The sequence below is a fragment of the Pezoporus flaviventris genome, unplaced genomic scaffold, assembly GCF_033815535.1.
Source record: "Pezoporus flaviventris isolate CSIRO_AGI_PZ_B2104156 unplaced genomic scaffold, CSIRO_AGI_Pfla_v1 ptg000037l, whole genome shotgun sequence".
Lineage (NCBI taxonomy): Eukaryota > Metazoa > Chordata > Aves > Psittaciformes > Psittacidae > Pezoporus > Pezoporus flaviventris.
Window position 1 is genome coordinate 399,321 of NW_026892585.1, and position 26,536 is coordinate 425,856.

A 26,536-nucleotide genomic window follows, 5' to 3' on the forward strand; every position below is an offset into this window, starting at 1 on the left:
TGGGTTGAGGTTTGGGTTTGTTTGCAGCACTTCTCTGTTGAAAGCTCTGGATTACGGCAGGAGCTGAAGGGGAATCTGAGGCGGTTTTATTGATGCGCGCTACTTCAGTGTGGAATGAGGTGCAGTTTTGGTGTTCTGAAGGAGGGAAAGGTGGTGAGATCAGACTGAAGAGGAAACAGGCTTCCTCCACAGCACTCTGCCTCAGGTACTTCCGAGTAATAGTGCCTGGAGACTGTAACTTGCAAAGTGGGGATTTTTTCCCCCTAAATTAGTTAAACGGATGTACCTGCAGATCTATTTCTGCTTTTCAGAGGAGCTTTAGTTGGGATCTCTGCTGTGCAAAGACATGTGAAACAAGGAAATGCAGGTCACCTTTTCCCCTATACTCCTCCAAAACATCCTTCCAGCTGTGTCACAGGCAGTATTTCTCACCCATAGGATGCCTTGCACCGCCTGGGTGACAGCCCCAAATCACAACTGCTTCAGAACCCAGAAACATTTTAAGAACCCTATAATCTACGCAATGTTTGTGGCTCTAATTGATGCTGAACATCTTTCCTCTTGTAGATAATGAATATCTTTCTATTCGGGTGCATGAAACAGTAAGGCACGTTAGAAATATGAGTCAAAAGTATGATTTGTTGGTAGCAGATAAAAGTTACTTAAACTATTTACTGCCTGTCTGCTAAGACAGAAGCCAAGACAACATGACTGACTTGAGAAGGTACAGGACTTGATTTAAGGATACATTAGCTTTATACCTGGCTTTGCCACAGAAGCTTCAGCTTTTTAGCTGTAACATGGGGAGAGTGGTATGTTTGCCTTGTAACAGAGGTTTAAGATCAACTGCAGAAAGCTACTAGGTAAGAGCTAGGTATTTCTACCGTGATCACTTTTTAGTGTTATCTGCCCAGTGCTTTAGCTGTCAGCTACTGTTAACATTGCAAAATGCAAAGACAAGCCATCACATACGAGTGTGTTGCGAAGAGCCACAGAACAGTATGTCCCTTGTGTTTCTTCAACCGAATGTGAAGCAACAGGATGTAGTCAGTTATAACATCCTTACATAAGACTACATGTAAATGGTGAATGTTAATACCATTGACTTCAAAACTATGATACTGTTCTGACAGGAAGGAGTTAAGCTGCAGGAGGGCAAAAGTGACCTAGCACAGACTCCTCACACAGACTCAATCCTGCAGTGAGACAGCATTTACCACACACACCGCACAGCAACCATCACTGATGCTTACTGACAGGGCTAATGGGGCTTTTCTACTAAAATCTCCTGGTTCCATGTTGCCAGCACCACGCAATGGTGTAGCAATGGTGCTGGATGCTGAGCTACAATCCTGGCAGAAAGCAGGGCTGAGACACAGTGCTGGGCTTTAGGGTGAGCTTTGTTTCATCCCTTACGCTTTTAACCGTATCCAAACCCACAGTCAGTTACAACAGACATATTTTGCTCCTGTCTTACCCAGTTTTCTCAAAACACTTTTAAATGATCCCCTCCATTCTGGGGAATGACCTTTCCAAATGAGTGTCTTTGTATCTTGATCATTTCAGGCAGTAGAAGAATGCAAGTGTTCGGAAATGGGAGGCTTTGAAGACCTCCTATGGCTAAGAAATGGCTGCAGATCAGGGGATCCTGTGATGCAATCATAAATCCTCCTGAGTCTCCGTGTGCTTATGGGCAGCCCTACCCTGCCATAGCTGATGCTCATGGTTGTTGCTTTGCCATAGGTTCAAAGAAAGCAACGACTCCTTAAAATATCAGGTGTTTTGCTTTTTGTTCTTAGAGCCTCCGTAAAATGAAGAGCCAAGTCACCAGCACCTGAAGAGTGAAGAGAAACCCTAATCTGTAAGTACAAATAGAATGAACAAGCCCCTTGGCTTGTAAGGCTTTTAAAACCATGTTTGCACCTTGAGAAAAAGCAAGCATCCAATTGTCCGGCTGTTTTATTTCTAACACATTTTAAAGCTGTTCTGTTTTCATCACTGGTATTTGTAACTTCCTGGGACGGGAAAACATTGCTTCATCCTTTTTCATATTGCTATCCTGCAGTTCTGCACTGCCTCCTAAAATTGGGAGGCAACTGCTGTTGTTTACATCCATCTTTGTGCGTGTGTTTGATGTTATCTAATCTCTGCAAAGACCAGAAGGGTAAGTTTGTTCTCTTTGATAACTTACAGCTAGGGCAGTCAGTAATTATTGTTAGGAAGGTTCCATCGTTGTGTGAAAACAGCCAAGACCTCAAACCAAAGAGAATCAACTGCACATGTTTTTCCACCCCATTTGTCTTCAATAGATTAGATTTAAACTAAAAAGCATCAGTATAGTGATGAGATAGCCTGCAAGACGTGGGGCAACGAGCTAGTGAATGAAGTAGAGGTATCACTAAAAGTTGCTTGAAAACGTCAATATTGTCAACCCAGTCAACAGGTGGTATTTCATATCTGTAATTTATGTTTTCCTCTGAGCAGAGGTTTGCGCTCCAGATATCAGATGTGTGGGTTGTTGGGTTGTTTAAATGTGAATTCTGCAGTTATCCCAGTGACACAGCCTCCATTACCATAACACAGCATGGGATTAGAGCAAATCGAAAGCAGTTACAATGCCCTCAACAGGAAGCATCTCTGAGACTAAACGGGGAGGTGTGTGAAAACAACGCACATTTAAAACAGGCATTGTTATTCGGTCCTGCCTCCAACCCAGTGTAGTTGGACGCAGAAACGTCGGTTCTGACAAACCCTCATTTTTCTGTTTTATTAAAGCTGTCAAAAATAGGAATCTTTCCTTTGAATTGAACTTCTTTTCCCCTCCAAATTCCTACAAAACATCTCCGTTGGGTGCAGGCAGGCTGCAAACGCTGCTTCTGCAGAACCCAACTGTTGGAACACACAAAGAGCTGTGTGAGGACTGCCAGTCCCTCAGCAGAGGTATACTGGTGATACAATTTGCAGATGCTTGTTACAGAGCTCACTGTTTGGCAGGGATTGCAGCAGTGTCATTGGTTTTGACAAATGAGGGGTTTTCTTAATAAGCTGATATAATACTGATATAACATAATGGTGACCGATGAAAATAGGAAGCAATGAAGGGAGCAATCCACTGACAGGCTGATCTGGGTTGATAAGTCAGGAGCAAAATAGCAACATGGATTTTACCACTGCCGAATGCATCCAGGAACCAAATAGGAGCACAGTGCTGATGGAGGCAGCTCAGTGAGGAGCCACAGGGATGGAGAGAAAACAAGTATCTTTGGTCTCTTATTGCTACTTATCTCTGGGTATCTATAGGGAGAGGCAAAATTTAACAAGGGGTTTTAAATCTGAAGGCGGAACCAGGACGCGCGATGCCTGGAAGCTGAAGTTGTGCACAGCCACTCTGCTGCCATCAAAGCTGGTTTATAAACCTGTTCCGGGCATTTCCTCTTTTCCACAGAAGAGAGAACTGTTAAAGAACTTCTTTCCCCTCCCAGCTTGTGGCAGGATGTGCCACCTAAAAACCAAAGCAAGCAAAACACCACACTCAGAGAGAGGAACCACTCTGTGAAGTCAACAACACTGCAGTATTAAAAGCAGGACTGCAGAACCTCACTCAGGAGAAAAGCCCTCTTGTGCGGTGGGATTCAGCAGTGAAGTGGATGACATGAGGAGTCAGTTTGAAGTTCCAGTTCAGGTAGCAGCAGCAGTATAACTGCACAGTACAGAGCACAGCACTGTTCAGTCTTCCCTGCTTCTTTGCCATGACTCTAGTGGGAACATTCTCTAGATGCTTTCATAGATGCAAACATGCTTCAGGATAACACCCTTCCTGAACCTTCCTCTCCTACAGGATCCTGCAGTACCTAAAAATCCTACCAGAAGTTACATTTAGAATGATAAGAATCATATCTAATACCTCTCTGAAGCAGTGATAGATGAAAAACACATAGCACAGTTACTGAAGTTGCTATTAACTCTCATCTGACCCTGGCTCAGGCCAGGCAGGCTTATTTGCACTAACCCAGGATGTCCTTTCCTAACGTTTTCTAACAGCTCATTTTGTAACACCCAATTACCACATATGAGATGTGAAATGTCCCTGAGCACCAGGACAGCACAGCCCATGCTACTCGGTCTGGCAGGACCTGAGCAGGATGGCCATGGAGCCTGGGGTGCCCACGATGTTTAATCCCCTGCTCAGATAAACTATCCATGGAGAAGGAGCTGACTGCCAATGTGTGCAAAACTCAGCTCTCAGCACCACAGAATCTGCAGCTTTGATAGAGCAGCATATGGTTATTATCTGGCCCTGGGAAGGGCAGATTTGTGTTGCAAATAAACAAACTGATGAATGAGTAGCAGAAAAATCTGAGATTAGTTTAGATTAGATATTTAAAACATGCAGATGCTCAGAAGAGAGAACTAACAACACAGGGAGATCAAACCCACCACAGTCATGTCATTTCTCTGAGGATCTGTTTTCTCTACACATTACTAACTCCTGCTTGGTTTCAAGGGTACGGCTAGCAATGTCTTAAGGACTAGAGCAGCTTCTCTGCCCAGCCTTCTCAGCCATTTTTGCTCCAGGCTGGATAAAACTACCGGTTGCAGCTTGTACCAGCTGTGAGATTCCAGGATTATCCGTTGAGGAAGATCCAGTTGGAAAGCTCTGCTGGATTTTCAGATGGGCCCTCTCAATCCCACCTTATCTCAGCCTTTATTCTTTCATTCCTAGAATACGTACAAGGAAGATCTCAGGAACATGATTGAAGAGAACAGGAACAGCAGTGACTCCTCTGCCTTCACTCACACCAACACCACGAGTGCCATCCTGATTGCTGCCTACTCAGTTGCCTTTGCGGGGGGTGGAATTGGGTCCATCACAATGTCATTCGTGCTGGTCAAGATGAACACTCTGTCTGTGACCACTACAGCCATCATTAACCTGGTCATCGTGCACAGCCTCCTCCTCTTCACGGTGCCCTTCCGCCTGCACTACTACGTCAACAAGAAGTGGGTGTTCAAGATGACGCTTTGCAAAGTAGTGAGCGCAATGGTGCACATCCACATGTACCTGACCTTCCTGTTCTACGTGGTCACGCTGGTGATCCGGTGGCTCGTCTTCTTCCAATGGAAGGACAAGGTGGAGTTTTACAGGAAGCTGCACGCCATTGTGGCCAGTGCCGCCATGTGGGTCTTTGTCATGGTTTTTGTGGTGCCGGTCTTGTGCTTGGAGTACGGACGCTCAGGCTCATACAACGAAACAATATGCTTCAAGTTCCACAGGGAGCTACAGCAGGTGAGCGTGAAAGGCCTGAACTACGCCATTATTGCAGCCGTCGGTTGCATCACCTGCATCCTCTTGGGTTTGCAGATTTTCATCCTGGTAAAAGTGTCCAGAAGACTTTCCACCTCCCTCTGGTGCCACCAAGAGTTCTGTGCCCAAGTCAAAAACCTGATTTTCATCTGCGTCATCATCATCTGCTTCCTCCCCTATCACCTCTTCAGGGCCTACTACATAGAGCACATGAGTGATTTTGACCAGTTAGAAAGCTACAACGAAGTTTTTCTGAGCCTGACTGCCCTCAGCTGCCTGGACCTGCTCTTCTTCGTGCTGAGTGGAAGCCGCCCCTTCAAGCAAAAGGTGGTCATGCTCCTCAGCAGGCTGTCCTGCTGCTAGCATCCACCTCCTGCAGCGAGCCCGGTGTTTGACAGGCATGGCAAACCCCTCCTGACCGTGTCAGGTTGGGCCCTGGAAACAGAGCAGCACGCTCATGAAGGGCTCTATGCGCTTGCTGAAATCATGGGGTGAACCACCTCCGGTCCCTTAGCTGGAAGGTTACCTCTGGGATGTCCTCATGGTGCTACCTGGTCAGTTGTGGATGCACCTGGGGGAGAGGGAGGAAAGGGCATGGGCTCTTCTGCCATAGTGCTTTTACATCAAGGTTTGCAAAGTCAAAGACACTAGAAAGAGACTGAAGAAGATCTGCAAAGGATGTAGAATCACAAATAGAAAGGCAGGGATTTATGGAATAAAGTGCAGATTTGTGAAACATAAAGGTCTATATGATTTCCCATATGTATTTTTCTTATTTATTCTCCTCAAGCTCTCATAAAATACCAGGGAAGGTGCTGTTCCTCCTGAGCAAGTCTCTTCCTTCACTGTACAGGCAAGCGTAACCTTCTAAGTGAATTATTTAAAAGAAACCAGCAATAAATAGTAAATTCTTAAAATATTTTCTCAAAATCACCTTCTGGAGGTGGCGTCACTGCAGCAGGAAAGATGGAAAAGTGTTTTGTTCTTTTTTCCACACTATGTAAATGTCTCTAACACCAAAAATCACACTTCGTTATGGGAATGAACGCTGTAAGTTCAAGCAAAAGCCTGTATTTTATTTACAGAATTGTTCCATTAAAGTATATATATATTTAATAGTGAAGATCATTTTATTTAGATCATTCCAACAGCAATTGTCTCTTAAAATGTCAACTATTTTGAGTCTCCAAGGTAACAATGATTATTTTATCCTGATGTTGCTTTTGTGCAATCCTGAAGTTTATAACTAATTACTCACAGTATCTTTAGCTTGAAATCAGTTCTAAAAACTTCATACCCTGTATTGGTGGAAATAAAATGCTACTGCTTGGATTGGAGGGATGGGAAAAGCTAAAAAGCTTGTTCTGTCCCAGTGAGGCGTTGTCAGTTGCCGTCTCTGAGCACAAAATTGAATTCCACCAAAAAAGAGGAAAAAGTCAGCAAAACAATGCTGTGAAAGACACTGAGGCATTCATAGCTCAGCTGCTTTACCCCTATGCCAGAAATGGAGTATAAATCTCTAAGTGCTATAACCCAGGAGAGCAATGGCTCGTATATCTTTCTTCTTCTTCACATCTGTATAAGGTCACAGTTTTTCATCTGGAGTCAGAGGGATGGTATTTTAATCACTTGGCAAAGCAGAGGGCATCAGCTGGTCTGTTTCCTGTGAGTGTTTCCTCATGGTGCTGCTGGAGTCCACCTTTTCATATCTCTGCGTCTTTCCATTCCTCTCTACTCCACCTTCACCATCTCTTGCACATCAGACAGCAGCCCAATAACGGCTGGTTGATCTTGCTGTACCTGTACAATCTTACTGCTGGGCTCGTTGTTTTTGGTCCCACCAAGATGGTTACTTCACAGGATCTGATCTCCTTTACAGTCGTTCTTCCCTGCCTTCCATCGTGCTTCAAGCTCCTCTGTATCTCTCAGGAGGTCTGATCGTGAGGAAGTATTTTCAGGTCAAAGCCTGAGCAATGCTGTAACATAACACCGAAAGGTGGAAATCGCTGAAGTCGGTAACACAAGTAGGATGTGGGGGTGCTCACATGGCCCACCCTCGGCAAACAGCCTGGGTCACAACCTCTGTTAAGGTAGAGATGTGAGAGCCTGGCGTGTGTGTGGATCTGGGGAAGAGAAGGCATTTGCACCTAAAGGATCACAGTAAAGAGGAAGATGACAACTACCAGCCCGAGTCAACAGTACCCAGTGAACTACAGAGACTTCCACAACGTGGAAGGAGTCAACCTGAATACGTAGTTCATTACTAGTTAATTACGTGTCATTGAGAAAGCAATAAACTCTGATCCAGGTTTGTTCTAAAACTACAGGAACAAATCAGTTTTTCCTTGTGGCAGGAGAGAAGATGAGAAATGACACCACCTTTTTGTTTCCTCCTCCAACAGCCTCGCTGGGTTTGCATGTGTTTTGTAGGCACTGCATACCTTTGTAACGCTCTATTACAACCCTTCTCTCATAATACAGTTGCTAACAAACAAAATGACTATGTGCTGAAATATGCAGAAATGCATACAAATTAAAAGTATTTTGCATCTAAAGTTTGGCAGGACTTTCAAAAGCTAAACCAGATGTTTACAAGCAGCACCTCCTGACCATCCAGCTCAACCAAGCTTATTCATGAATGTGCTAAAGTCACACTTTGCTTAATTCTTGTAGAAATGTACACATTCGCAACAGCCTGCACCGCAGCATCACAAACATACTAGACAGTGGGCTTCTTCTAAATAAAAATGGATGTGAATGATGTCAATGTTATCTGGGGGCTCATTGAATCCACGGGCGATCCCATCCATGGGGTTGGTCAGGTCATGGTCAGGAAGGGTCACATGCCTAATGCCAGCAAAAGAGGCAAGACAGATGCTAGCACAGAAATATAAGAGCATCTCCACATGTTTCATATGAACCTGGGAAGCAAGACCCAGACTTGTGCTCAGTGGGGCTGCATTCCAAGGGAAGCGCACTCATGGAAGAGAGCTCGCAGCCCCTCACCTGCTTCAGAGGTCTATAGCATAGAGAAACACAGCAACCTGCCTATGAGGAGGAGGCACGCACTACTGGTGGCACTATGCCCTCTAACAGAGATGTGTAAGAATTGCAGATAGGGCTTTGTCTTCCCAATGCTTTTCCTCAGCAGATGTGAGGCCTGACAGAGATTCCACTAGTCAGGTGCTACAAAAGCACAGGAGAAGAGAAGAAAGTAAGAAAGGACAGCACAGATTCGATCTGCATTGGTTGAAAATCCTGTGATGGACAGCCTTCCATCATGCCTGTGGAAAGAACAGAGAGCCTCATCAGTCTGAGGGCTGCATATAGAGAAACACAAATGGGTGCAAACCACATACATGGAGGCAGACTGCAGTTCCCATCCTCTGCTACAGAAGAAGCAGCTGAACCAGGATCTGCTCAGGACATGAGATGTGTCTATACACTAGAAATAGTGTCACGAAGTAGTGAAAAGCAGTTTGTAAGTTGAACTCAACTTGCAAGGATAAACCTGTCTCTATGCTAAACTGGACTTCAGAAGTTTAAACCCAAAGAGCAGACAATCTGCATATATTATGATGACACTGAGAGCGGCTATTTTGAAGAAAGCAACAAAATAAGTTGGAAATTGCAGTTCTCCTATGAAATGACTGTTTCAGCCACGTAGAATGACTGGTTTAGACATTTCAGAAAGTAGTGGCCATTTTAACACAGCACTGAACTGCCTTCTTTACTCAGTCATCACCTGAAATGCCTAATGTGAAATGCCACAAAATGTGAACTACTGTGCCTATTGCTGTAGTGGAAAAGGGTGTTTCAGGTAACAATCTAATGGAACAAAACATGAAAAACAGCTGCAAAGCTTACAAGTGAAGTTGGCCTTGGAAGAGTTCTTATTTTAGGGAACATGATACACAGTTTGCTCTGCGCCCTACTGTGTGGTTTTGAATGGTTTGGGAAATAAAAGGAAATAAACCATCTGTTTCTGTTGTCTTTTAATCTAATAAGTTCAAGAAGCTGGAGATGAGATACTCTGCATCATACCTGCCTACCATTTTCTGTCATTTTGTGAAGTAACTGGGGGTAATTTGGAGAAATGGCTGAAGATTTTGGTAATTGTACAAAATGACTTCAGTGTAAGGCAAAAACTGGTGCAAGAGCAGGTGCACTTAAAAGGAGGGAGCTGAATCAGATTTCTCTCCTTGCTAAGTAATCATTCCTGAGGATGCCTCAGGACTTTGAAGTTAAATTTAAAGAAGAACTATGCAAAAGGAATAAGAAATGCTCCAAGTACATGATCCCAAAGGCACAGTAATCTGCAACTATTGCTGAAATAAAGAAGACAAAACAGAACCCCAAGTCAAAGTCAAGACATGGATTCCATCTAATTACAAAGTAAGTATGGAGAACCCCCTCTTTCTGTTTTAACTCTAAATGTATCAACACTTTCCCCATTTAGATATGCAGTACTCCTGCGAATAAACGACTTGCCCTCATTTTACAGATGAAATTCTACAATGTGGGGACACTGAGCAGTGGATTGAGAGAAGTCAGACAAAAGAGGAAATCTCCCAAATATTATGTGAACACTGAGGACACATGCGATATCACCAAAAAAGCATATATGGCTACTGGCCATGGTGGCTGCGACCGTGTCACAAAACATTTGCTGTCTAAGTATGCAAACATCACCAGAGATGCTGTTGAGCATTGAAAACTCTTCTGTGTAGCGTACCAAGAAAGAAGAAGGCACCCACTGAAACAGTTTCCTAGCTGCTCTGCTCTGAACAAGGAGTGCTTAGCACAGGGGCAAATTAACCTTGTCAATATGCAGTGCATATTGATATTTGGGAGCCCCTGTTGTATCGCAGGGTCATGATGGAACAGAATGGATTGCTCAAGGCATGCAAGAGCTAAAGTATTTGTGGCCTCAGCTTGGTGCATGGAAAACCAAGACATACTCAAAGACAGGAACTAACAGAGCATCCGAACAGCAATGTTAAGGAGATGCTCATGGAGCGAATGGCAGACAATAAGTTGTGGGACTGGTCTGTGGGAATATGCTTTGTGTGCTTTTGCTCACCACTTACTGCGCATCATACTTGGATCTGCTTGGAACAAACCCCACTTGTGGGCTCAGCTCAGCCTCTCTTCCATTGACCACAGTGAAGGAATTAGAAACCAATACACTTAGGTTTTGTATTGGCTTTATTGTAAATGTCTTTTACTGCACGAATTTAATTTCATTAGGGAGCAGAGTTAATTAGCTGTTTCTAATTACTAATGTAACTCCTATATATGCACGGTCTCATTAGCTCTGCTGTTATCTCCTCTGTACGCAATCTTGTAATAAATAAAGAGGCGATTTACTGCAGTGCTGCTCCGGTATTCAAGAATATGCTGCTTTCAGGGCTGCAGAGTGGATATTGCCAAACTCCAGGCATTTTGCTTTATGTCAAGAGTAATCGACCTGGAACTCAGTCAAAAATGGGGTAATAAACAATAACCACACGTGCAAGTGGAGTTCTCATTCCATCCTTCACTGACAGCAGACTGCAAACGCTGATACCTCTTTCACTGAGCAGTGTTAATGTCCAGTCGATTAAGCAATTTGAAAGGCTGAGCCTTCTTGGGTGCTGTAGGAGAGATGCAGCTCTCTGTAATGCAGTAGTGGGGTGTGGAGGGCGCACAAGGCTGGTACTTGTCACCCTAATGAATGCGAAGCCCAGGAAAGAGCAGAACAACAAGAACAGATGAAAACCACGACAAGGGGAATTAGCCAGCGAGCAGTGAGTTCACAGGTAAATCAGTAAAGCCAAGCGGGGAGACAAAAATGGACCAGCAAGAAACAACTTCTGCTGTTCCTCGGTTAAATATCCCAAAGGGGTCACTTGTGGGCATACTTAACAACACAAGGGACACCGGAAAAAGGCGTAACAGAGGCATATGGAAAAATACAGCATGTGAAATACATCACCATAACAACACCGTTTACAAAAGCGTGTAGGAGTGTGAAACCACTGCAGCTACTGGTGAAGTGAAAATGAAAAAAGACAATAATTATGTTAGACCACGGTGGTTTTATGTGTTTTAATGTCAAGGGGTATTTTTACTCTGACAGAAAACCCCCAAGCTATTAATATAAGAGCAAGGACAAAATCCTGTTCTGGAGGTCGGAACGCGTGTAGGAGCAAATAGTAATGTACACTTGTGTTACTAGATGTTCCACGTTAATAATTGCCGCAAGTTAGTTACTATATTTAGTTACCACATTTAGTAACTTGCACCTTCACACGGACTGGAACAAGAAGTAAAGATGTGGAAGGGGGGTTTGCCTCTGTGGTTTCAAGATGAGTTAGCATCACAGAATCATAGGAAAAAGTAGATCCTAAGAGATGCCTTCCGGTTATCCTGTCATATGCCCTGCTCAAAGCGTGCTAAACTCAAAGTGAAATGGGTCTGCCCAGGACTACATCTAGCTGTGCTTTGGAAATGGAGACGGAGAATCCAAACACCTTCCCTGGCATCCTGGCCCCCAGCTGCACCCCTCTTATTGTTAATATCCTCATGAGATTCCTGCTCGCCATTCCCCTCCCCTGAGGTCCCTCATCCGGTGCCGCAGCTCACAGTCAGGATGTTGAAGGGTACCAGATCCAGCACTGAAGAGCTTTGCTAATGAGTGACCACTGCTTATTCCTGCCACCTCTCCTGCAGCACTCTTTCAATGTTTGACCCTCACCTGATACATCCAGTGACTGAAGCCTTTGTAACTCCCGTCACTCTGCTCCTGCCTTCGTCTGCAAACAAGAGCAGTGATTTTTGCCACTAGAGGCAGATGCATTTGGGAAACCATTCGGTCTGGTGCTTATTACTTCAGGAAGTATTGGTCCATTGGTTCAGGTGAAAACTGCACCCCAGAAAGTTTGGGGTTCTTTTCTAGATAAACCTACATTCCAGAAAAGCTTTGTGAACAGCCCTGGTTTGGGCTGGGATAAAATTAATTCCCTTCCCAGCAGCTGGTGCAGGGCTGTGTTTTGGCTTTAGCCTGAGAGCAGCACTGATAACACACCGATGGTTTAGCTGATGCTCAGTAGCACTCACCCTGACCAAGGACTCTTCAGTGCCTCAGGCTCTGCCAGTGAGGAGGGACACAAGAAGCCGGGAGGAAGCAGAACCAGGACACCTGACCCAAAGCAGCCAAAGGGCTATTCCATCCCATACAGCATCATGTTCAGTAGAGAAACTGAGGGGGTTGGTGGTTGGAAGAACCTGGTTGCTGCTTGGGGACAAGCTGGGCATCAGTCAGTGTGGGGTGAGCAATTGTACTGTGCATCACTTGGTGGTTTTGGGGCGGGTGGGGTTTATTCTTCCCTCTCTCCCTCACTTTATTTCCTATTATTATTGTTATTATTATAATTTTACTATTTTTATTCTGGTTTATTTCAGTTATTAAACTGTTCTTGTCTCAACCCATGGGTTTTTACTTTTCTTCCAGTTCTCCTCCTCATCTCAGTGGAGGCAGGGAGGTAAGTGGCTTTGTGGTACTTAGCTGCAGCTGGGGTAAACCACAGCATGAACACACTTTACACACACAGAACCCCCAACAAAAGATTTAACTTTTAAATTATTCTTATTTTGTTGCATTTTCTGTTTGTTTCAAAATTGCATTTTTCCTTTCTGTGCTGGGTCTGGCTGGGATGGATTTCATTTTCTCCATCACAGTCCATACAGTGCTGTGTTTTAGATTAGTGACCAAACCAGCGTGGATAAGACACCAATGCTCCAGCTCTTGCTGAGCTATGCTTGCATAGCACAAAGGCCTTCTCTGTTTTTCCAGTTAGCCCCTCTAGGAAGCAACCAAAAGGATATTCCATACCATATATCACCATGCTCAGCAGTAAAACTGTGGGGGGAATCTTTCCAGCTCCTCAGAGGCAGATTTGGCATGATCAATGAGTGACGGTTACTTCTGCAGCACTTAATCCATTTCTCCTTTCCTTTCCTTTCTCCCCCCTTCACTTATTGAGCTGTCTTAATCTTAACCCATGAGTTTTCCTCTCTCTTTTGCCCTTCTGAATCTCTCTTCCAGCCCTCTGGGGGAGCTGAGCAAGTGCAGACCTAGCCACCAGCCAGGGTCAGCCCATTACACTTCACAATTGAAGCCACGTATTTAAAGGAGTTAAAAGGCTGAAAAAATCCTTAACTTGGTGGCTTGGAGCTCACCAAAGAGCTTTAGTGTGGAAAATGAAACTGGCTTTTGATACAACCATGGTTTTATTCAGATTGTTAAACTGGAACGTGCAAAGAGAAAAGAAACCCAAGGCTCAAGCAGGGAAAAGCTATCATATTTCTTCAGATTTAATCAGGAGGGGGGTTGAGTATCAGGAGGATCTAACAAGCAGCTTTTAAATCAAGCAAATTTCCAGCTTCTCTTAGGTACCAACTGGTTGATGCTGGCTAACAAAGGTTTGACAGTTGTGCTTCAAACCATGCCTAGGGAAAAGAAAAAGAAGAAAGAGAATAAATTGCCTCTTTCACTGTCCTTTGAACTAAGGACATAATCCCTGGATTTGGTTTTGAGAGTTTACATCCTCTGATGCGAAGGAACATGGCTTTGAATTTGGGGATTAATTAGACCTTCAGCTTTACGATAAATACAAAGTTTTTCAAGGTACTTGTTTCTACTACAATTTGTTCTGCTGTTCTGTACACTGGAACACATACATCTATGTACCTTTGAAACCTGCAGGTAAATTCCCCCCCTGATTTTCATCTGCACTTGAAATGAAATTATCAATAATATTTAAGGCATTTTTTTCCCTCTCTCAGATTTAAATAAAATAAATCTGCAAAGAGATCAGGATTTGCTTAGAGGAAAAGTATGGAGGCTTGAAAAGAAAACCTTCCCACTGAGTTTATTTCTCATAGCGAGTAAATAGCTGCTGAAGGGATGTTAAATGGGGTTGGAGTAGGTAAATGAGTCTGCTACATGGATCATGGAAAACCTCCTCATGGAAGTGTGTGCAGCTGCAGTTATCCTGCAAGCAAAACAATTTAGGCAGCAAACATATAGCATGGGTCAGTGATAACCCTGAGGAAACAGGAGCCGGCCGCATCATCCTCAGAAGGCAGCTATAGGATGCTAAAGCCAGTACCACACATCAGGCTTTCATATGAACACGGAATGGACTTCCAAGCAAGTCGATAAGGTAGGTGGCAGAGAAATGCCTGTGCTGGGTTTTTTTGCTTCTGTTTATCTCAAAGGTACACAGGAGACATATCTAAAAGTCTTGTGATTTATAAAACCCGAGTTGGCATCAGCTTGTCCTATGATGCGCTGTGAAGGATAATCCTTTTTCTGCCTACAGGTGTCTAAAACGGGAGCAGAGCAAGGGCTTCAGGTCCTTCCCATAATTTCACAGTCCAGACTACTGCATTTCCCCACAGAAGGGTTTGGACCCTCTGAGGTCCTGGGGGTCTGTACAACCAGCGGCTGTTCCTGTGCAAGAGGAGATTAGACAGGCAGATTTGCAAGGGTGTTAGTAGCCCACCAGCTATGATTAAAGAAACACCAGCTTCTCCTTGTATTTGCCCTGTGGATGAATCTCCATATGAGCAGCACCGCAGATGCCTTTCCAGACTGCCAGCGGTCAAACATGGGCACTGTCAAACCCTGCCTCCTGTTGTACATGGGAATGAAAGAGGCAAAGCTCTCTTTTCTTCCACTTGCTTTCACTGAGCAACAGCAGCCTTACTTTTCCCAGCTCTGCCATTCAGCTTTATTTGAAGTGATTTTGATTTACCTTTTATTTTGATTTACCTTTTCCTTTTTAAATTGCCAAGTGCTTCTCAGCTCTCTTATCTAATTCTAAGCCTCTTTCTAGGCCTTGTAGCCATGACTGAGTATTCCCCTCAATCTCTAAAACATCTTGGAGGTTAGATTCCTCCAGTTGGGCTCAAGAGCTGTGGTGCTTCCAGCAGTCTGTGTGCTTCATCCATGGGCCTCCATCTTTCCCTCTGCTCTTTGGGAAAGAACTGCATCACTAGCAAGGGTTACTTTTGTGCTGGCTTGCATGGATCTAAGACTGTTCCTGCATCTGGGGATGTTCCCCTACCGAATGTTTGGATGAAAAGCAGCAGTTTCTCAGTTCTTAGCAAGCAGGAGAGGCTCATTGGAGCACAGAAACACTGGCTACCCAGTAACCCCTCCACTCTCCCATGGGAAGTGGAGAAAAAGCACCAGAAGAGCTGCTTCTATCCCCAAAGAGAGTGACCTGCTGAATCCTCTCCTATCTCTCTCAATCCAGGACTGATTGCCTAGAGAAGGACAATATTAGGAATGGAGGGATTTGGCCATTGCTCCTGACTCTTTTTCTCCATGCCTCTCTGCAGCTGGTGCCTGATGCATTAAAATATTCAAGTTTGAAGCTTGTGACAATTTGTACTTCCTGAATTTCAAAAAAGATTGGTAGATGAGTACAAGGTTTTATAAAGTAACCTCTTGTTGCATGTACAGAAATCATTTCCTCCCTGCGTCTTCTGCAGGAACAAGGCTTCTCCCATCCTTCATTTGTAAGAACTGCTGCTGGTTGAAAGAAAAGCAATTACGCTAATCACTCCATTTTTGATGTTCCCCTCCATATCCCATTCTCTTGTTCTACAATCTATTTTCCTTACAATGGAAAGATAAGTCCAACAGGACTCTGCTAAACAGTTCATTTGGAACTTATCACATATTTCATTTTCATCCAGTTAGCTTAAAGTATGTCAATTAGCTGCATGGCCCATCTATGCTTTAGGGTAGAAATGTTCTTACAATGACAGCAATTGCTCAAATCCTTGAACTGAGAAAACAAAGAAACAGTGAAAGCTTCTGAATGAATTGATGCCAACAGTTTGATGGTACTTAGGATCATGATCGCTTTAGTATGAGAGCATTTTGATTGGTTGTGCATATTCTCTTTGCCATGTGTTGAGAGTATGTGGTATAAACAGACATACGGCATGGCATTCATTTCGTTCCTGCTGACAGCATGTATAATGGAAGCACAGAGATTTCCTAAGGAGCAAAAAAGGCCGCAGAAATGACATCGTTATTTCATCTTCCAAATGCTGAATGTGGCTGAATTATTTAATAATATGTACAATATATATAGCTTTCAATATATTATCCAACGTAGTAAGCAAAAAGCCTTTCTGAGCTGCTTTGGGGCATGCTCTCAAGCAACAGTTCCTCATATTGCAGCAAACTTGTGTGAAATCTAAATAAGCACAGTCTGCTTTACTGATTTAAACATCTTTCTCTGGTTTCTCTTCTGTAAGCTGTGGTCACTACTTATTATTATCATAGCACTACAAGGAGTAGAAGTTCTGGCCTCCATCTAAGTCAAAGCAGCTGGGTTTATCACTGTTGTCATTTCAGAGGTCTGCAGCCTCCTCCTGGAAAGCAGAAGGAGGAGGTGCTTTGGACCCGAAAGAAACCAAAGCCCTAGAGGGAAGCCCCAAGTTTCCTGCAGGTTCACTAACCATGGAGGATGGTTTGCTCCCTTTCCAGTGCCTGTGACTCATGTTAACAGGGTGGGAGTCAGACAGCAAGAACTGTGAATGCATCTGAAATCACAGAAAAAGCAGTATGTTTAGGTGTAACACAGGCATTCCCTCACTTTTTTGACTCTGGCCTATATGTAACTCTGTTCATAAGCAAGTAAAAATAGAGATTTTGTTATTAATAGATAATTGAAGTTATCAGCAACTATGACCCCAGGTTGGAAGTAGCTGAACTTGAAAACCTAACACAAGGTTTTCACAAGCACACAATCTATGATCGCTCCCAGACAGAAAGGAGCTCTTGATCTCCTGTACATGAAACCTCGGTTGCCATTACACTGACCAGTAAACTGAACACTTTCTTACCAAGGGGCACAGGAAGCAGAGGAAATCGTGCAGAAATGAAACTAAACCACCTTCCATGGCAGATCTATCCCCTGCCTAAAGGGACTCCTACACCACGCATAGGTACAGCCCACAACACTTCCACAGAGGCACATCCTGTCTCTGAGCATCCAACAAGCCTTGTTCCTCTTCTCTCAACCAGTGCTGCTGCTTCTTCTGTTTCATTGTATTGTCTTAATTTAAACCTTCACCTTTCTTCTTCATCTTCCTTTTCTCCAGTGTTGAACCTGGCATGCCCAGTTCCTTCCTTCCTTTAAGTCTACTTGAGATGCTAGTCTTGACCTGGATCTCTGATGAGTATACGTGCATTTCTCTTCCAACCTTTATTCTCACCACTGGTTAAGGCAACCTATGTGCTGATGAAGCAAGAAGCAAAAGCAGGAGCTGAAAGTTCATTTGAACAGGCTGATGTGACTTAATTTCCTTTTGTAGTCAAAAGAGAAACTAATCTAAAACTTAAGACCTAGATTACAGAGTTGAGGTGAGTGAGATATATAGATTTAGCAGAAGAGTGTGAAGATGAAGGATTAACACGCTGAACAGCTTCCACATCCAACCTTCAAGGAACATTTTGAGGACGAAGCAACCCAAAGGTATGAAATATCAATAGAGAAGAGCAGCTTCTGACCCCCAGCAGTTTTTGTGTCAGCCGGCGGTGACAAGAGAATTATCTGTGCAGCAGCCTTGCAGGGTTTTTGGCATCACTTCACATCCAAAGTGCTCCGGCTGGACTCAGCAAGCAAATGGAGTACACAGAGCTCTTTATCTCGAAGCCTGTGTCAGCTCCGCAGTGATGGCTGTCACACAGCAGCCATTTTAGGAATGCAATTTCTTCGTGTCTCTTCTGCATTATTACTTGGTGGGTCACTTCAGGTCCTGTGGACAGAGCACAAGGCTGCAAGGCATCTCTCTGTTCTACCCAGAGGCTGTGAGTGTTGTTTCATGATCATTATAACCCATCGAAACCAGCAGTGTCTGTCACTTGCTTTGCCTTCCTGTGTGTTTCTGCACAGCCAGCTGATCATTCTGCCATCCAAGCACCATGTCAGGCAGCAGCCTGTCCTTACGTGAGATGAAGTGATGCTGGAACCGCATCTGGTGTGTACCATTATCCACCTGGCTCTTTTCCCTCAGTGTTCTGTCTGCTGGAGCAATTCCACGTTTCAACTCCCTCGGTCTCCAAAATGGGCATCCCTCCTGCTCTGAATCCCGGTCTAGATGAGACAGTCACCCTCAGAGTTATCCTGCAGGCTCCACATCCTTGCTCTTCCTTACAACCCTTTCTGTTTCTCTTGCTGACTTTTAGCACCTTTGATCTTTTCAGTCCAATGTGTTTATTCACTTCTCTTTCACACCTTATTCTTCCTAACGACTTTACTTAATCATAGGAGAGAAACCTCTCAGAGGAAACCATCCTCACACCACAGCAGAGGGGGGCTGACATCTTTCTCTTTAATTTCTACTCAAGAAACTTCTTTTCAGTGTCTCTAGAAGAGCCCTGCCTCCACGCTTGCCTCTTCTTAGTGAGCTGTTTTATAGTAATGAAAGAGTCTGGGGTCAGAATTCACTCCTGCAGCTCAGGCACAAGCTCCAAGCACCTCTGCCTTTGCATGTCTTTCTTTCCTAACAGCAGCAACTATCAAGTCACTTTTCATATATGTCTGAAGCTTATTTTGCTTATAACACTTAAACAATGAGTAGCCCCATCTGATAGCATCTTAGAGAGAAATCTGCTACCCCTTGCTAAACACTTTGTTATTCTGGCACATTCAGCTTCAATATTAAACATAAGACAAGTTGAGGAAGAAAAGTGCATTTATAATGGAAAAACCCTGCTCTGCTGCAGATTTCTTCACTTGATGGGGGGCACTGTCCTACAGGTCCAAGCACAGCGCTGGGCTCTGACAGCTCAGCAAGGTTTTAGCAGCTCTCTCCACAGGAGCAAAACAGTATCAGATGTTGAACACATGCGACTGCTATCTCAGTGAAGCAAGTAAAAAGGCTTGTGCCTTCCTGACTGTGGGCTGAGAAAACCCTCAGCCTTCTCGGTCAGACAGGAACACCAAAGGCCCTGCTTTTCTCATTGGTTATATATGCTGCATGCTATGGACGTGTGAAACGGCAAAGAAGAAGCAGGAAGTCACGAAACTAAGAGATTGTGAGGTAATATTTAATATTATTTCTAGACATAGTGAAAAAAGCATAATGTGTTTCTGAGTAACAGGAAATGCTGGCAGCTTAGCTGCAATTATGCTGTTCACAGCAGCAAAAAGGTTATACCTTCTGAAAGCCAGTTTGAAATATTAACAATCTACATCAGAAAGTGAACTTGTGCCGGAAGCAGGAAGTCATCTTCCTCAAGCTTGTGAAACCTCTATTATAACCAAGTTTCTGGGAAAGCAAATTCCTCCTGCATGTCTCAGGGACACGCAGCACATACACAATTTTAAACCATCTAAATGCTTCCAAGATCATGCATTTTAGAAGGGAGCGAACAGCAAGGGTTGTATCAGTCTCGCACACAACACTGCAAAGGTCGCCTAAGGATGCTTTGCCTGATGCTTCGTACACAAGAAGTTTCTCTGAAAATGTTTTGCAGTGGCAGTCTATCACGTTACAGAAATCACCTGTACAGAAATCAGTCCACATTATGCCTTAAGCCTACATAGGAATGCAGCTGTATGTGGCTATGTCCAACAAGTGCCAGTAAGATTATATCTTGTAGAAGATTGTTCCCAAATTAAGTTATAACTTAGAATAGCCAAGGTATTTGCAGTAGAATAGCTCAGGTGAAACTCTATAGCAAAAAGACTCAGAACAGTTCAATTTCTTCTGAAGCAGGAAGAAATTCAACCTTTAGCTGCAGCTCTTTATTTTTAATGTGCTCTACGCTAGAAATTGAGGCTGCTGCTGCTTTATGGGTGCCCTGCACCCATCCAGGAAGGTGCTAAAAGAGTGTCACAGGCGTCTTCATAAAGTTCCAACAAATTATGGGTACAACTTCTTCACGTTTCTGTATTGTTCACTTTCAGTAACCTTTGAAGGGGGATCTTAGGAGGATGCTGAACTGCAGTGCAACCCAGCAGAACCATTCCTCCAACGAGACACTGCCACACACCTCAGAGAGGCTCCACACCATTCTCATGGCCCTGTACATCATCGACCTGGCTGGTGGCACCCTCGGGGTCATCATGATGTCCCGTAAGTTATTCCAGCGGCGATCGCAGTCTGTGACAACCGTTTTCATCGTCAGCCTCCTGGTGCTGCACACCTTCATGCTGCTCAGCATCCCCTTCCGCCTCAGCTATTACGTTTCGAGGGAGTGGAAATTCGGGAGGCTCGCCTGCAAGCTCACAAGCGTCATCCTCTACATCCACATGTATGCCACCTTTGTGTTTTATGTGGGCATCATCATAATACGCCTCTTCCAACTCGAGTTTAGGAGGTGCTATGCTACAGCCTGGGTGGGTGCTGTCTGGCTGGTGGGAGCCCTGGTGATCACCCCTCTTCTTCTGTCATACTACGGCACCTCTAAGACATACCAGTCCTCTGAATGCTTCCAGTTCCACAGGGAGATACAAGAGGCACACATGGTGATCATCAGCTACTGCTTGGTTGGGGTTTTGGTGGCAGTTTGTGCTGTGCTCACCGTAATGCAGTTGTTCGTGATCTATAGACTGGCTGTGAAACACTGGCCTGACATCAACTCCCATGTGGAATTCAGGGCTCAGGCAAAGAGTTTCTTCTTCATCTTGGTAACATTAGTGTGCTTTATGCCTCATCATGCGTTCAGAGTGTATTACATCCAAAACTACCACCTGGATAAAGACTATAAACTACTCTTATACAACGAAATTTTTCTAGCTTTAACAGCAATGTGCTGCTTGGATATGTTGTGCTTCCTCACAGGAATAGCCCACTGACCTGGGAACTGCCAGGGAACCCAGCTGCAGTGTGTCAACACTGGCTTTTGGCAGAAATAAAGCTGTGTCAGGACTTTGCTAGGGAAACTGCTGAGTTTTCAGCAGGGCTGCACAGGCCTGTAGAGCTGCTTGCCTCTTGCAGACCAGTAAGATCCATCTTTCAGAAGCCACTGGGTTTCATCTTCTCTCTGGAAGGCAGACACACGAGTCTTGCTCTAGACTTTGACCTAAGAATTACACCCTGAAGCTGCATTAAGATTTTCTTCAGCCGTCCCTCTCTAACAATTACAGCATCCATTCCTTCCTAATTGTAACTCAAAGTGTCCCACTAACAACAACCCACTGTGGTCAGCAAATTGTCACCTAACAGCTTATGGCAATTGTACTGCTGAAGGGAAGAGAGGAAAGAAAGCAGCTCCTTGACAGGATTTTTGTGCGAGTGATTTTATATCACAAGGACGTAAAGTCTACTCAAACAAAAAGTAATCAGGGCACGAATCAGGGAATGAATGAAACACTGTAGTAGCAGATTTCAGCAGGCTCCTTCTTTCTTCGCTTACACAAAGTGTATAATTAAATGTAATGGTATGAAAACACTTGTTCTCACAACTTAACCTTTACTTGCTTCATTCCAAACCCACAAGCAGCTCACTGCACTGTAGTAATTACACATTCAGAGCGAGTGAGAGCAGAGCAAGTCAAAGGTTTCAAACTTCTACCTTATGTTACTATCCCATCAGGACTCCATCTGTGGCTGTTATCCCTAAGACCCATTGCAGGCAAAGAAACGCAAGTTACTATGGTCTCAGAACTTGATCTAGAATCCAAACTGAGAAGTCTGATCCTTCACTGAGCAGTCAGCCTTTAAGCTAGGCAACTATTTTATCAGCCTTCAAAACCCCTTTGATGTTTGGTCACTTTTAGTTTCCTGTTGGTTCGCTGTCAGATAGATACCATGTTTTTTCCATTTGCACATGTAACAAAGCAGTAGAATAAACTAACTGAACTGTGTTTAATCAGTTCAGCATATGCTCGTTGTATACAGACTTGTGCTGGAGTACATGTTTTACCCATTAGACAGATTATATTCTTTGGGAACCACATCTGCTCTGGGAATCTCTGCTTTATCTTCATTATGTAAGTCTGTTTTCATGACTGCATCCTGCCTGTTCTGCTCAGTCTTTCACCCTTCTTGAAGCCATTTGCTGCATCCCAACAGCTTGCGGCCAGATTTCTCCCACTGCAGCCTCCCAGGAGCCACATAAGGGTGTCCTTCCTCCTTCACAGCCTCACAAGTTGCCATAGTTTCTGAGTCTGGCAGGACTCAAAAGTGCTACGATCCCTGGGTTCAAACAAGGTCAAAACTTGATGTGGGAGGGTTAAAAAGTTACACCTGCAAAACCATGCTGGTGATGCTTCAGATTAGGGGTGTTTCTTTGAGCCTACTTTATCAATCCTGAGTAGATGCTTGCGCCTTTACACTTTGGTTCCTGGATCCCTTCTGCCTCTTTCATAAAGCAGGAGGTGTTCAGGGAGCCAGCAACAAGCCCTCAGGTTCTCTGCATTTTAATCTAAGCTCCTTTTTCATGTGTTCATGCTTGACCATTCCCTCTGTACCTTCAGTCACTGACTGAGGTCAAACCACTCACTTGGCTCAGTATGGCCCTCTTAATTCAGAGGATAATGGATTGAGCATTGATCCCAGTGTTGTTGCACCTAAGACTCACATTAAAGTGATGGATATAAGCTCTATTCAATACCCAGTCCCCTGCTGAGGTCTGGAAGCACTGTGAAAACTGGTGGAAATAGAAAGTTATCACTCTCTAGGAGGACAATCTGAGAAGGAAATTCCAAAAGGGCAATAATATTGGGCTCAGAGAGTAGGGTTCTATTCTTACTATGAATTATGACATCCCTTGGAAAACAGCTACAAGCGGTTGCTTTAAATGCCATTTGCATGATCCAAATAATTCTGGAGATAATTATACACATCAGTAATTGCTTTCATGCTAACTGAATATGTAAAACTGTAAACGATTTAGTCACCCCATTCATTTTTAATGCCATCGAATGAACACCAGGAAAATCCCCAGACGTTCTGAAGGGAAGAATATCAAGCTGCTAAATGCATCTTCCGTCGGTGTTCTCTGCATGAAGTTCTGCATAAAAAGAGCAAAACCAACCAACCAAAACGAACCCAAAATCCCATTTCTACACCTGACTTCCTAAGTAAGGCTGATAACAGAAAGCTATAGGCGGAGCAAGAGGATTCTCATCATCAAAACCCAGTGCGCTCGCTGCTGTCACAACTAGGTGCCACTACTATAGGTGGCCTGTTTCTGCCTTTTAAGCAGTGCTGAGGGTGAGGTGAGCCCGCCCACAGGCAAACTGCACAAGGGGCACCTCTTTGTTAATTCATACCTGCTGGTATCCAGAGCAGCAATGCTTACATGGAGAAAAAAGGTCTCCATTTCCTCCCGATGCATCTGTTCCTTCTGCCTGCTCATAGAGAAAGGTCATATTGATGATGCTGTCAGATGGGCATGCCCCTCTTTGTAAGCAAACAGAAGGAACAGACGCATTAGGAGGAAACAAAGGCACGCTCCCCCTCCCTTGTTTGTTTTTCCCTTTTCCACTCAAGCCCTGGCATTCTCAGCACTAACCGATTTTGATGGGGAAAAAGACAGGATAATCAAGCAATGCAATTTGCTCAAGCTGCCCAGCCCATACAGAGCAGCCCATTACAATTTACAGTCCCCATTCTCCTGCCTGCAGTAGCTGAAGATCATTGCCTTTGCAGTTACAAATACATGAACTAAAGAATGGGATTTGTAAGAGGTGAGGGGAGAGTGGTGTGGGGATGCACACTTGCAGAGCAGGCACGGGATACAGACAGAGCAACTTTGTCCCCATCAATAATGGAATCATGCACTTCACACGCTGCCCAGGGGTCAAGCTGTAACCTGTCTTGTATTTTCATTGTTTGAGCCTGCATCCCTCCTCCTGGCTATCCAGATCCATTGAGCTTCTATGAGCTAGGAAGAGCTCATTCCTCAAGCCTAGGATTCACATGCTTAAGGGTGTCCTTGTTCTGAACAGCAGGTTCCGCAAGTGCCTCTTTATTCATCCCGTTGCAATCCTAGCCATAAACACACACTTCAGTGCCTGCGTTTTGCCATATGCACTCCAGTCTGGGGTTCTGAGTGCCACCATCAGCTTTCTGCAGGGCACAACTTACAAGAGGAGTTCTGTGCTGAAAATTACCTGTATGCACACGGATGAAAACACTGCTGCAGGAGGGCTGCGTTTATAGCGATGGTTGTTACACAGGGAAGAACTATCTGATAAAATCGAAGCCACAGAGACACAAAACAAGCCTTTTAAAGAGCCAACTAAGTGCCGATTGGGCAGCAAACCCCCCAGCTTCCAGGTGCTTTTCAAGTGTCAGAGAGAGGAAGGGTTTTTCCAGTCTGCAGCCTTTTCATATGAATCTGCTGGGTTTCATCCTGGATGCTTTCTATAGAAAGAGGATATGAAGATGAAAGAGGAAGCACTGCTAGGGGAAGAGGTTTTATTAAGAACCATGGCTGAAGGATTGCTTTTTGCATCTTTGAGTAACCATCAGTGGTGCACTGACAGAAGATGTGTCACTGGATTTGCTTGGCATACAGAGCAGAGCATGAAGTGAAAGCAGCATGTATTTTTGTGCTATTGTTTCATACCCTATAACACCTCTACCTTATCATAGTGCTTTTTTGTTGTCTTGTCCAACAGATTAATGCAATTCATTGCTGTGGAGTATTAGAACTTGTGTTTTATGCAACACTAGCATGTCTCAGGTAACACAAATCAGACTCCCATGTATCCAAGAGAAATGAATGAAAGAATCAGCATGCAAGGCAAACATTGGTTAGTCTGCCTCCTGTATCCTTCCTTCCTAAAGCTTAACCAACCAGGTGACTGCCTGCGTACCATGGATGGAGTAAATGAAGAAATGAATCCAGGAAGAGGCTTTTCCACAGTGAGGAACAACACTGGGATGATTCATCTGCTGCTCCTGGTGTCTCTTTCATTGCCCTCTGGCTCTACTGTGAAAGCACAAAATGTCAGTGCACAGGCTGGTGGAGCCTGTCCCCTAAACAGGCTGTGCATCCTAACCCACCAGGTACTCTCGTGCCTTAGCTCTGCTGCTACCCTCTACAGTCACCCCAAAACCATTTTCAACTGTACAAAGGCACTTTTCCTATTTATCAATAACTTTTCCTCCTTACCCTTAGAAATCCTCAAAGCAGAAACATGTTTTCAGACAAATGGCTCTTAAAAACTGAGAAAGAGATGGAAGTGTTTGCTGAAAACAAAGACTTTTAAGCGCAAAGTCACAGATTTAAGGACTAATATCAATAATTTCAGCTAAAACTTGGTTCCCATCATGCAACCACCTTACCTTGGTAGCATTGCTCTAAGCCCCCTGTCACAGATATGGAATAGATACAGCCCTCTGACTTCATGAGACAACCTTTACTTCCCCTGACAGCACACTCTGTACGAATGACTGACAAAATAATCTCACAAGAGCAGCATCTGCATGTGAAGCACTAGGGACAGATCAGAACCATGCAGAGGAAATGGAGGAACCCTGGGAAATCTGCAAAATTGAGACAACAATAACAAAATCTTAGGTTTTTATAAAAGAGAAGCAGCCCAATTGCAAAACTCCGGCCATTGTCAGTCAAGACAGGAGAATGCAAAGGAGAATGGGAGAACAAGGAAACGTCTAACTCAGAATGATTTATGCATTTATTATTTAAAAGGACAAAGGAGTTAAGAGAATCTGAGAGAGAAATAGATAAAAGACAAAACAGAAGAGGCAGTTCCAAAAGATGTCTCTGAAGTAAGCTAACAAAATGTGTTGGGTCAAAGGAAAACAGCCATTGCAGAGGTGAAATGCTGGGGGGAAATGGAACGCATTTTTGGGAGAGTCTTGGTCGACCAAAAGCATGGGTTGAACTTCTAGATGCTGAATTGCTCTCTGAAGTCACCCCCAGATCAGAACATCTCTATTATTAAGTACAGCAATATCCAATTCCTTTAGTTTTCTTCTAGAATTACTATTTTACTGCTGCTCACAGAGCTTGAAAAGGAATGCAGTTGAAAAGAAATGCTGTTCTGATATCAGACAGAATAAGATCTGTTTAATAAGATGCTGTCTGATCAGACAGTAACAGCCTCATAAGGAAGCAATACACCCTCTACACCTATCCCTGCAGGGGCCAGCTCCTTGGGAGATGGTTCTTGGGAAAAAGCTCTCCTCTCACGTCTGTCCCTGCACGCTCACCCTGCGTGAGCCTGATCAGCA

At 44.1% G+C, this 26,536-nt stretch overlaps 2 protein-coding genes across 3 annotated transcripts; both read left to right on the top strand.

Annotated features, from left to right (window-relative positions):
- Positions 1-2,675: 2,675 nt before the first annotated feature.
- Positions 2,676-5,778, top strand: LOC133275178 (probable G-protein coupled receptor 141; the record flags this gene model as incomplete). The annotated part of the gene is made up of 2 exons (XM_061465038.1): positions 2,676-2,948; positions 4,724-5,778. Coding segments are annotated over 2 exons (1,218 nt in total), but the record flags the coding sequence as incomplete, so codon positions are not given.
- An 11,412-nt stretch (positions 5,779-17,190) lies between these two features.
- On the top strand, positions 17,191-22,292 carry LOC133275179 (probable G-protein coupled receptor 141). 2 transcript variants are annotated; one of them, XM_061465039.1, is made up of 2 exons: positions 17,191-18,355; positions 20,290-22,292. In XM_061465039.1, the coding sequence occupies exon 2, from the start codon at positions 20,317-20,319 to the stop codon at positions 21,178-21,180; it is 864 nt and encodes a 287-aa protein (XP_061321023.1). In that variant the 5' UTR covers positions 17,191-18,355; positions 20,290-20,316; the 3' UTR covers positions 21,181-22,292. The 2 variants fall into 2 exon arrangements, with proteins under 2 accessions (XP_061321023.1, XP_061321024.1); XM_061465040.1 differs by lacking the exon at positions 17,191-18,355 and adding an exon at positions 19,261-19,420.
- Positions 22,293-26,536: the final 4,244 nt, after the last annotated feature.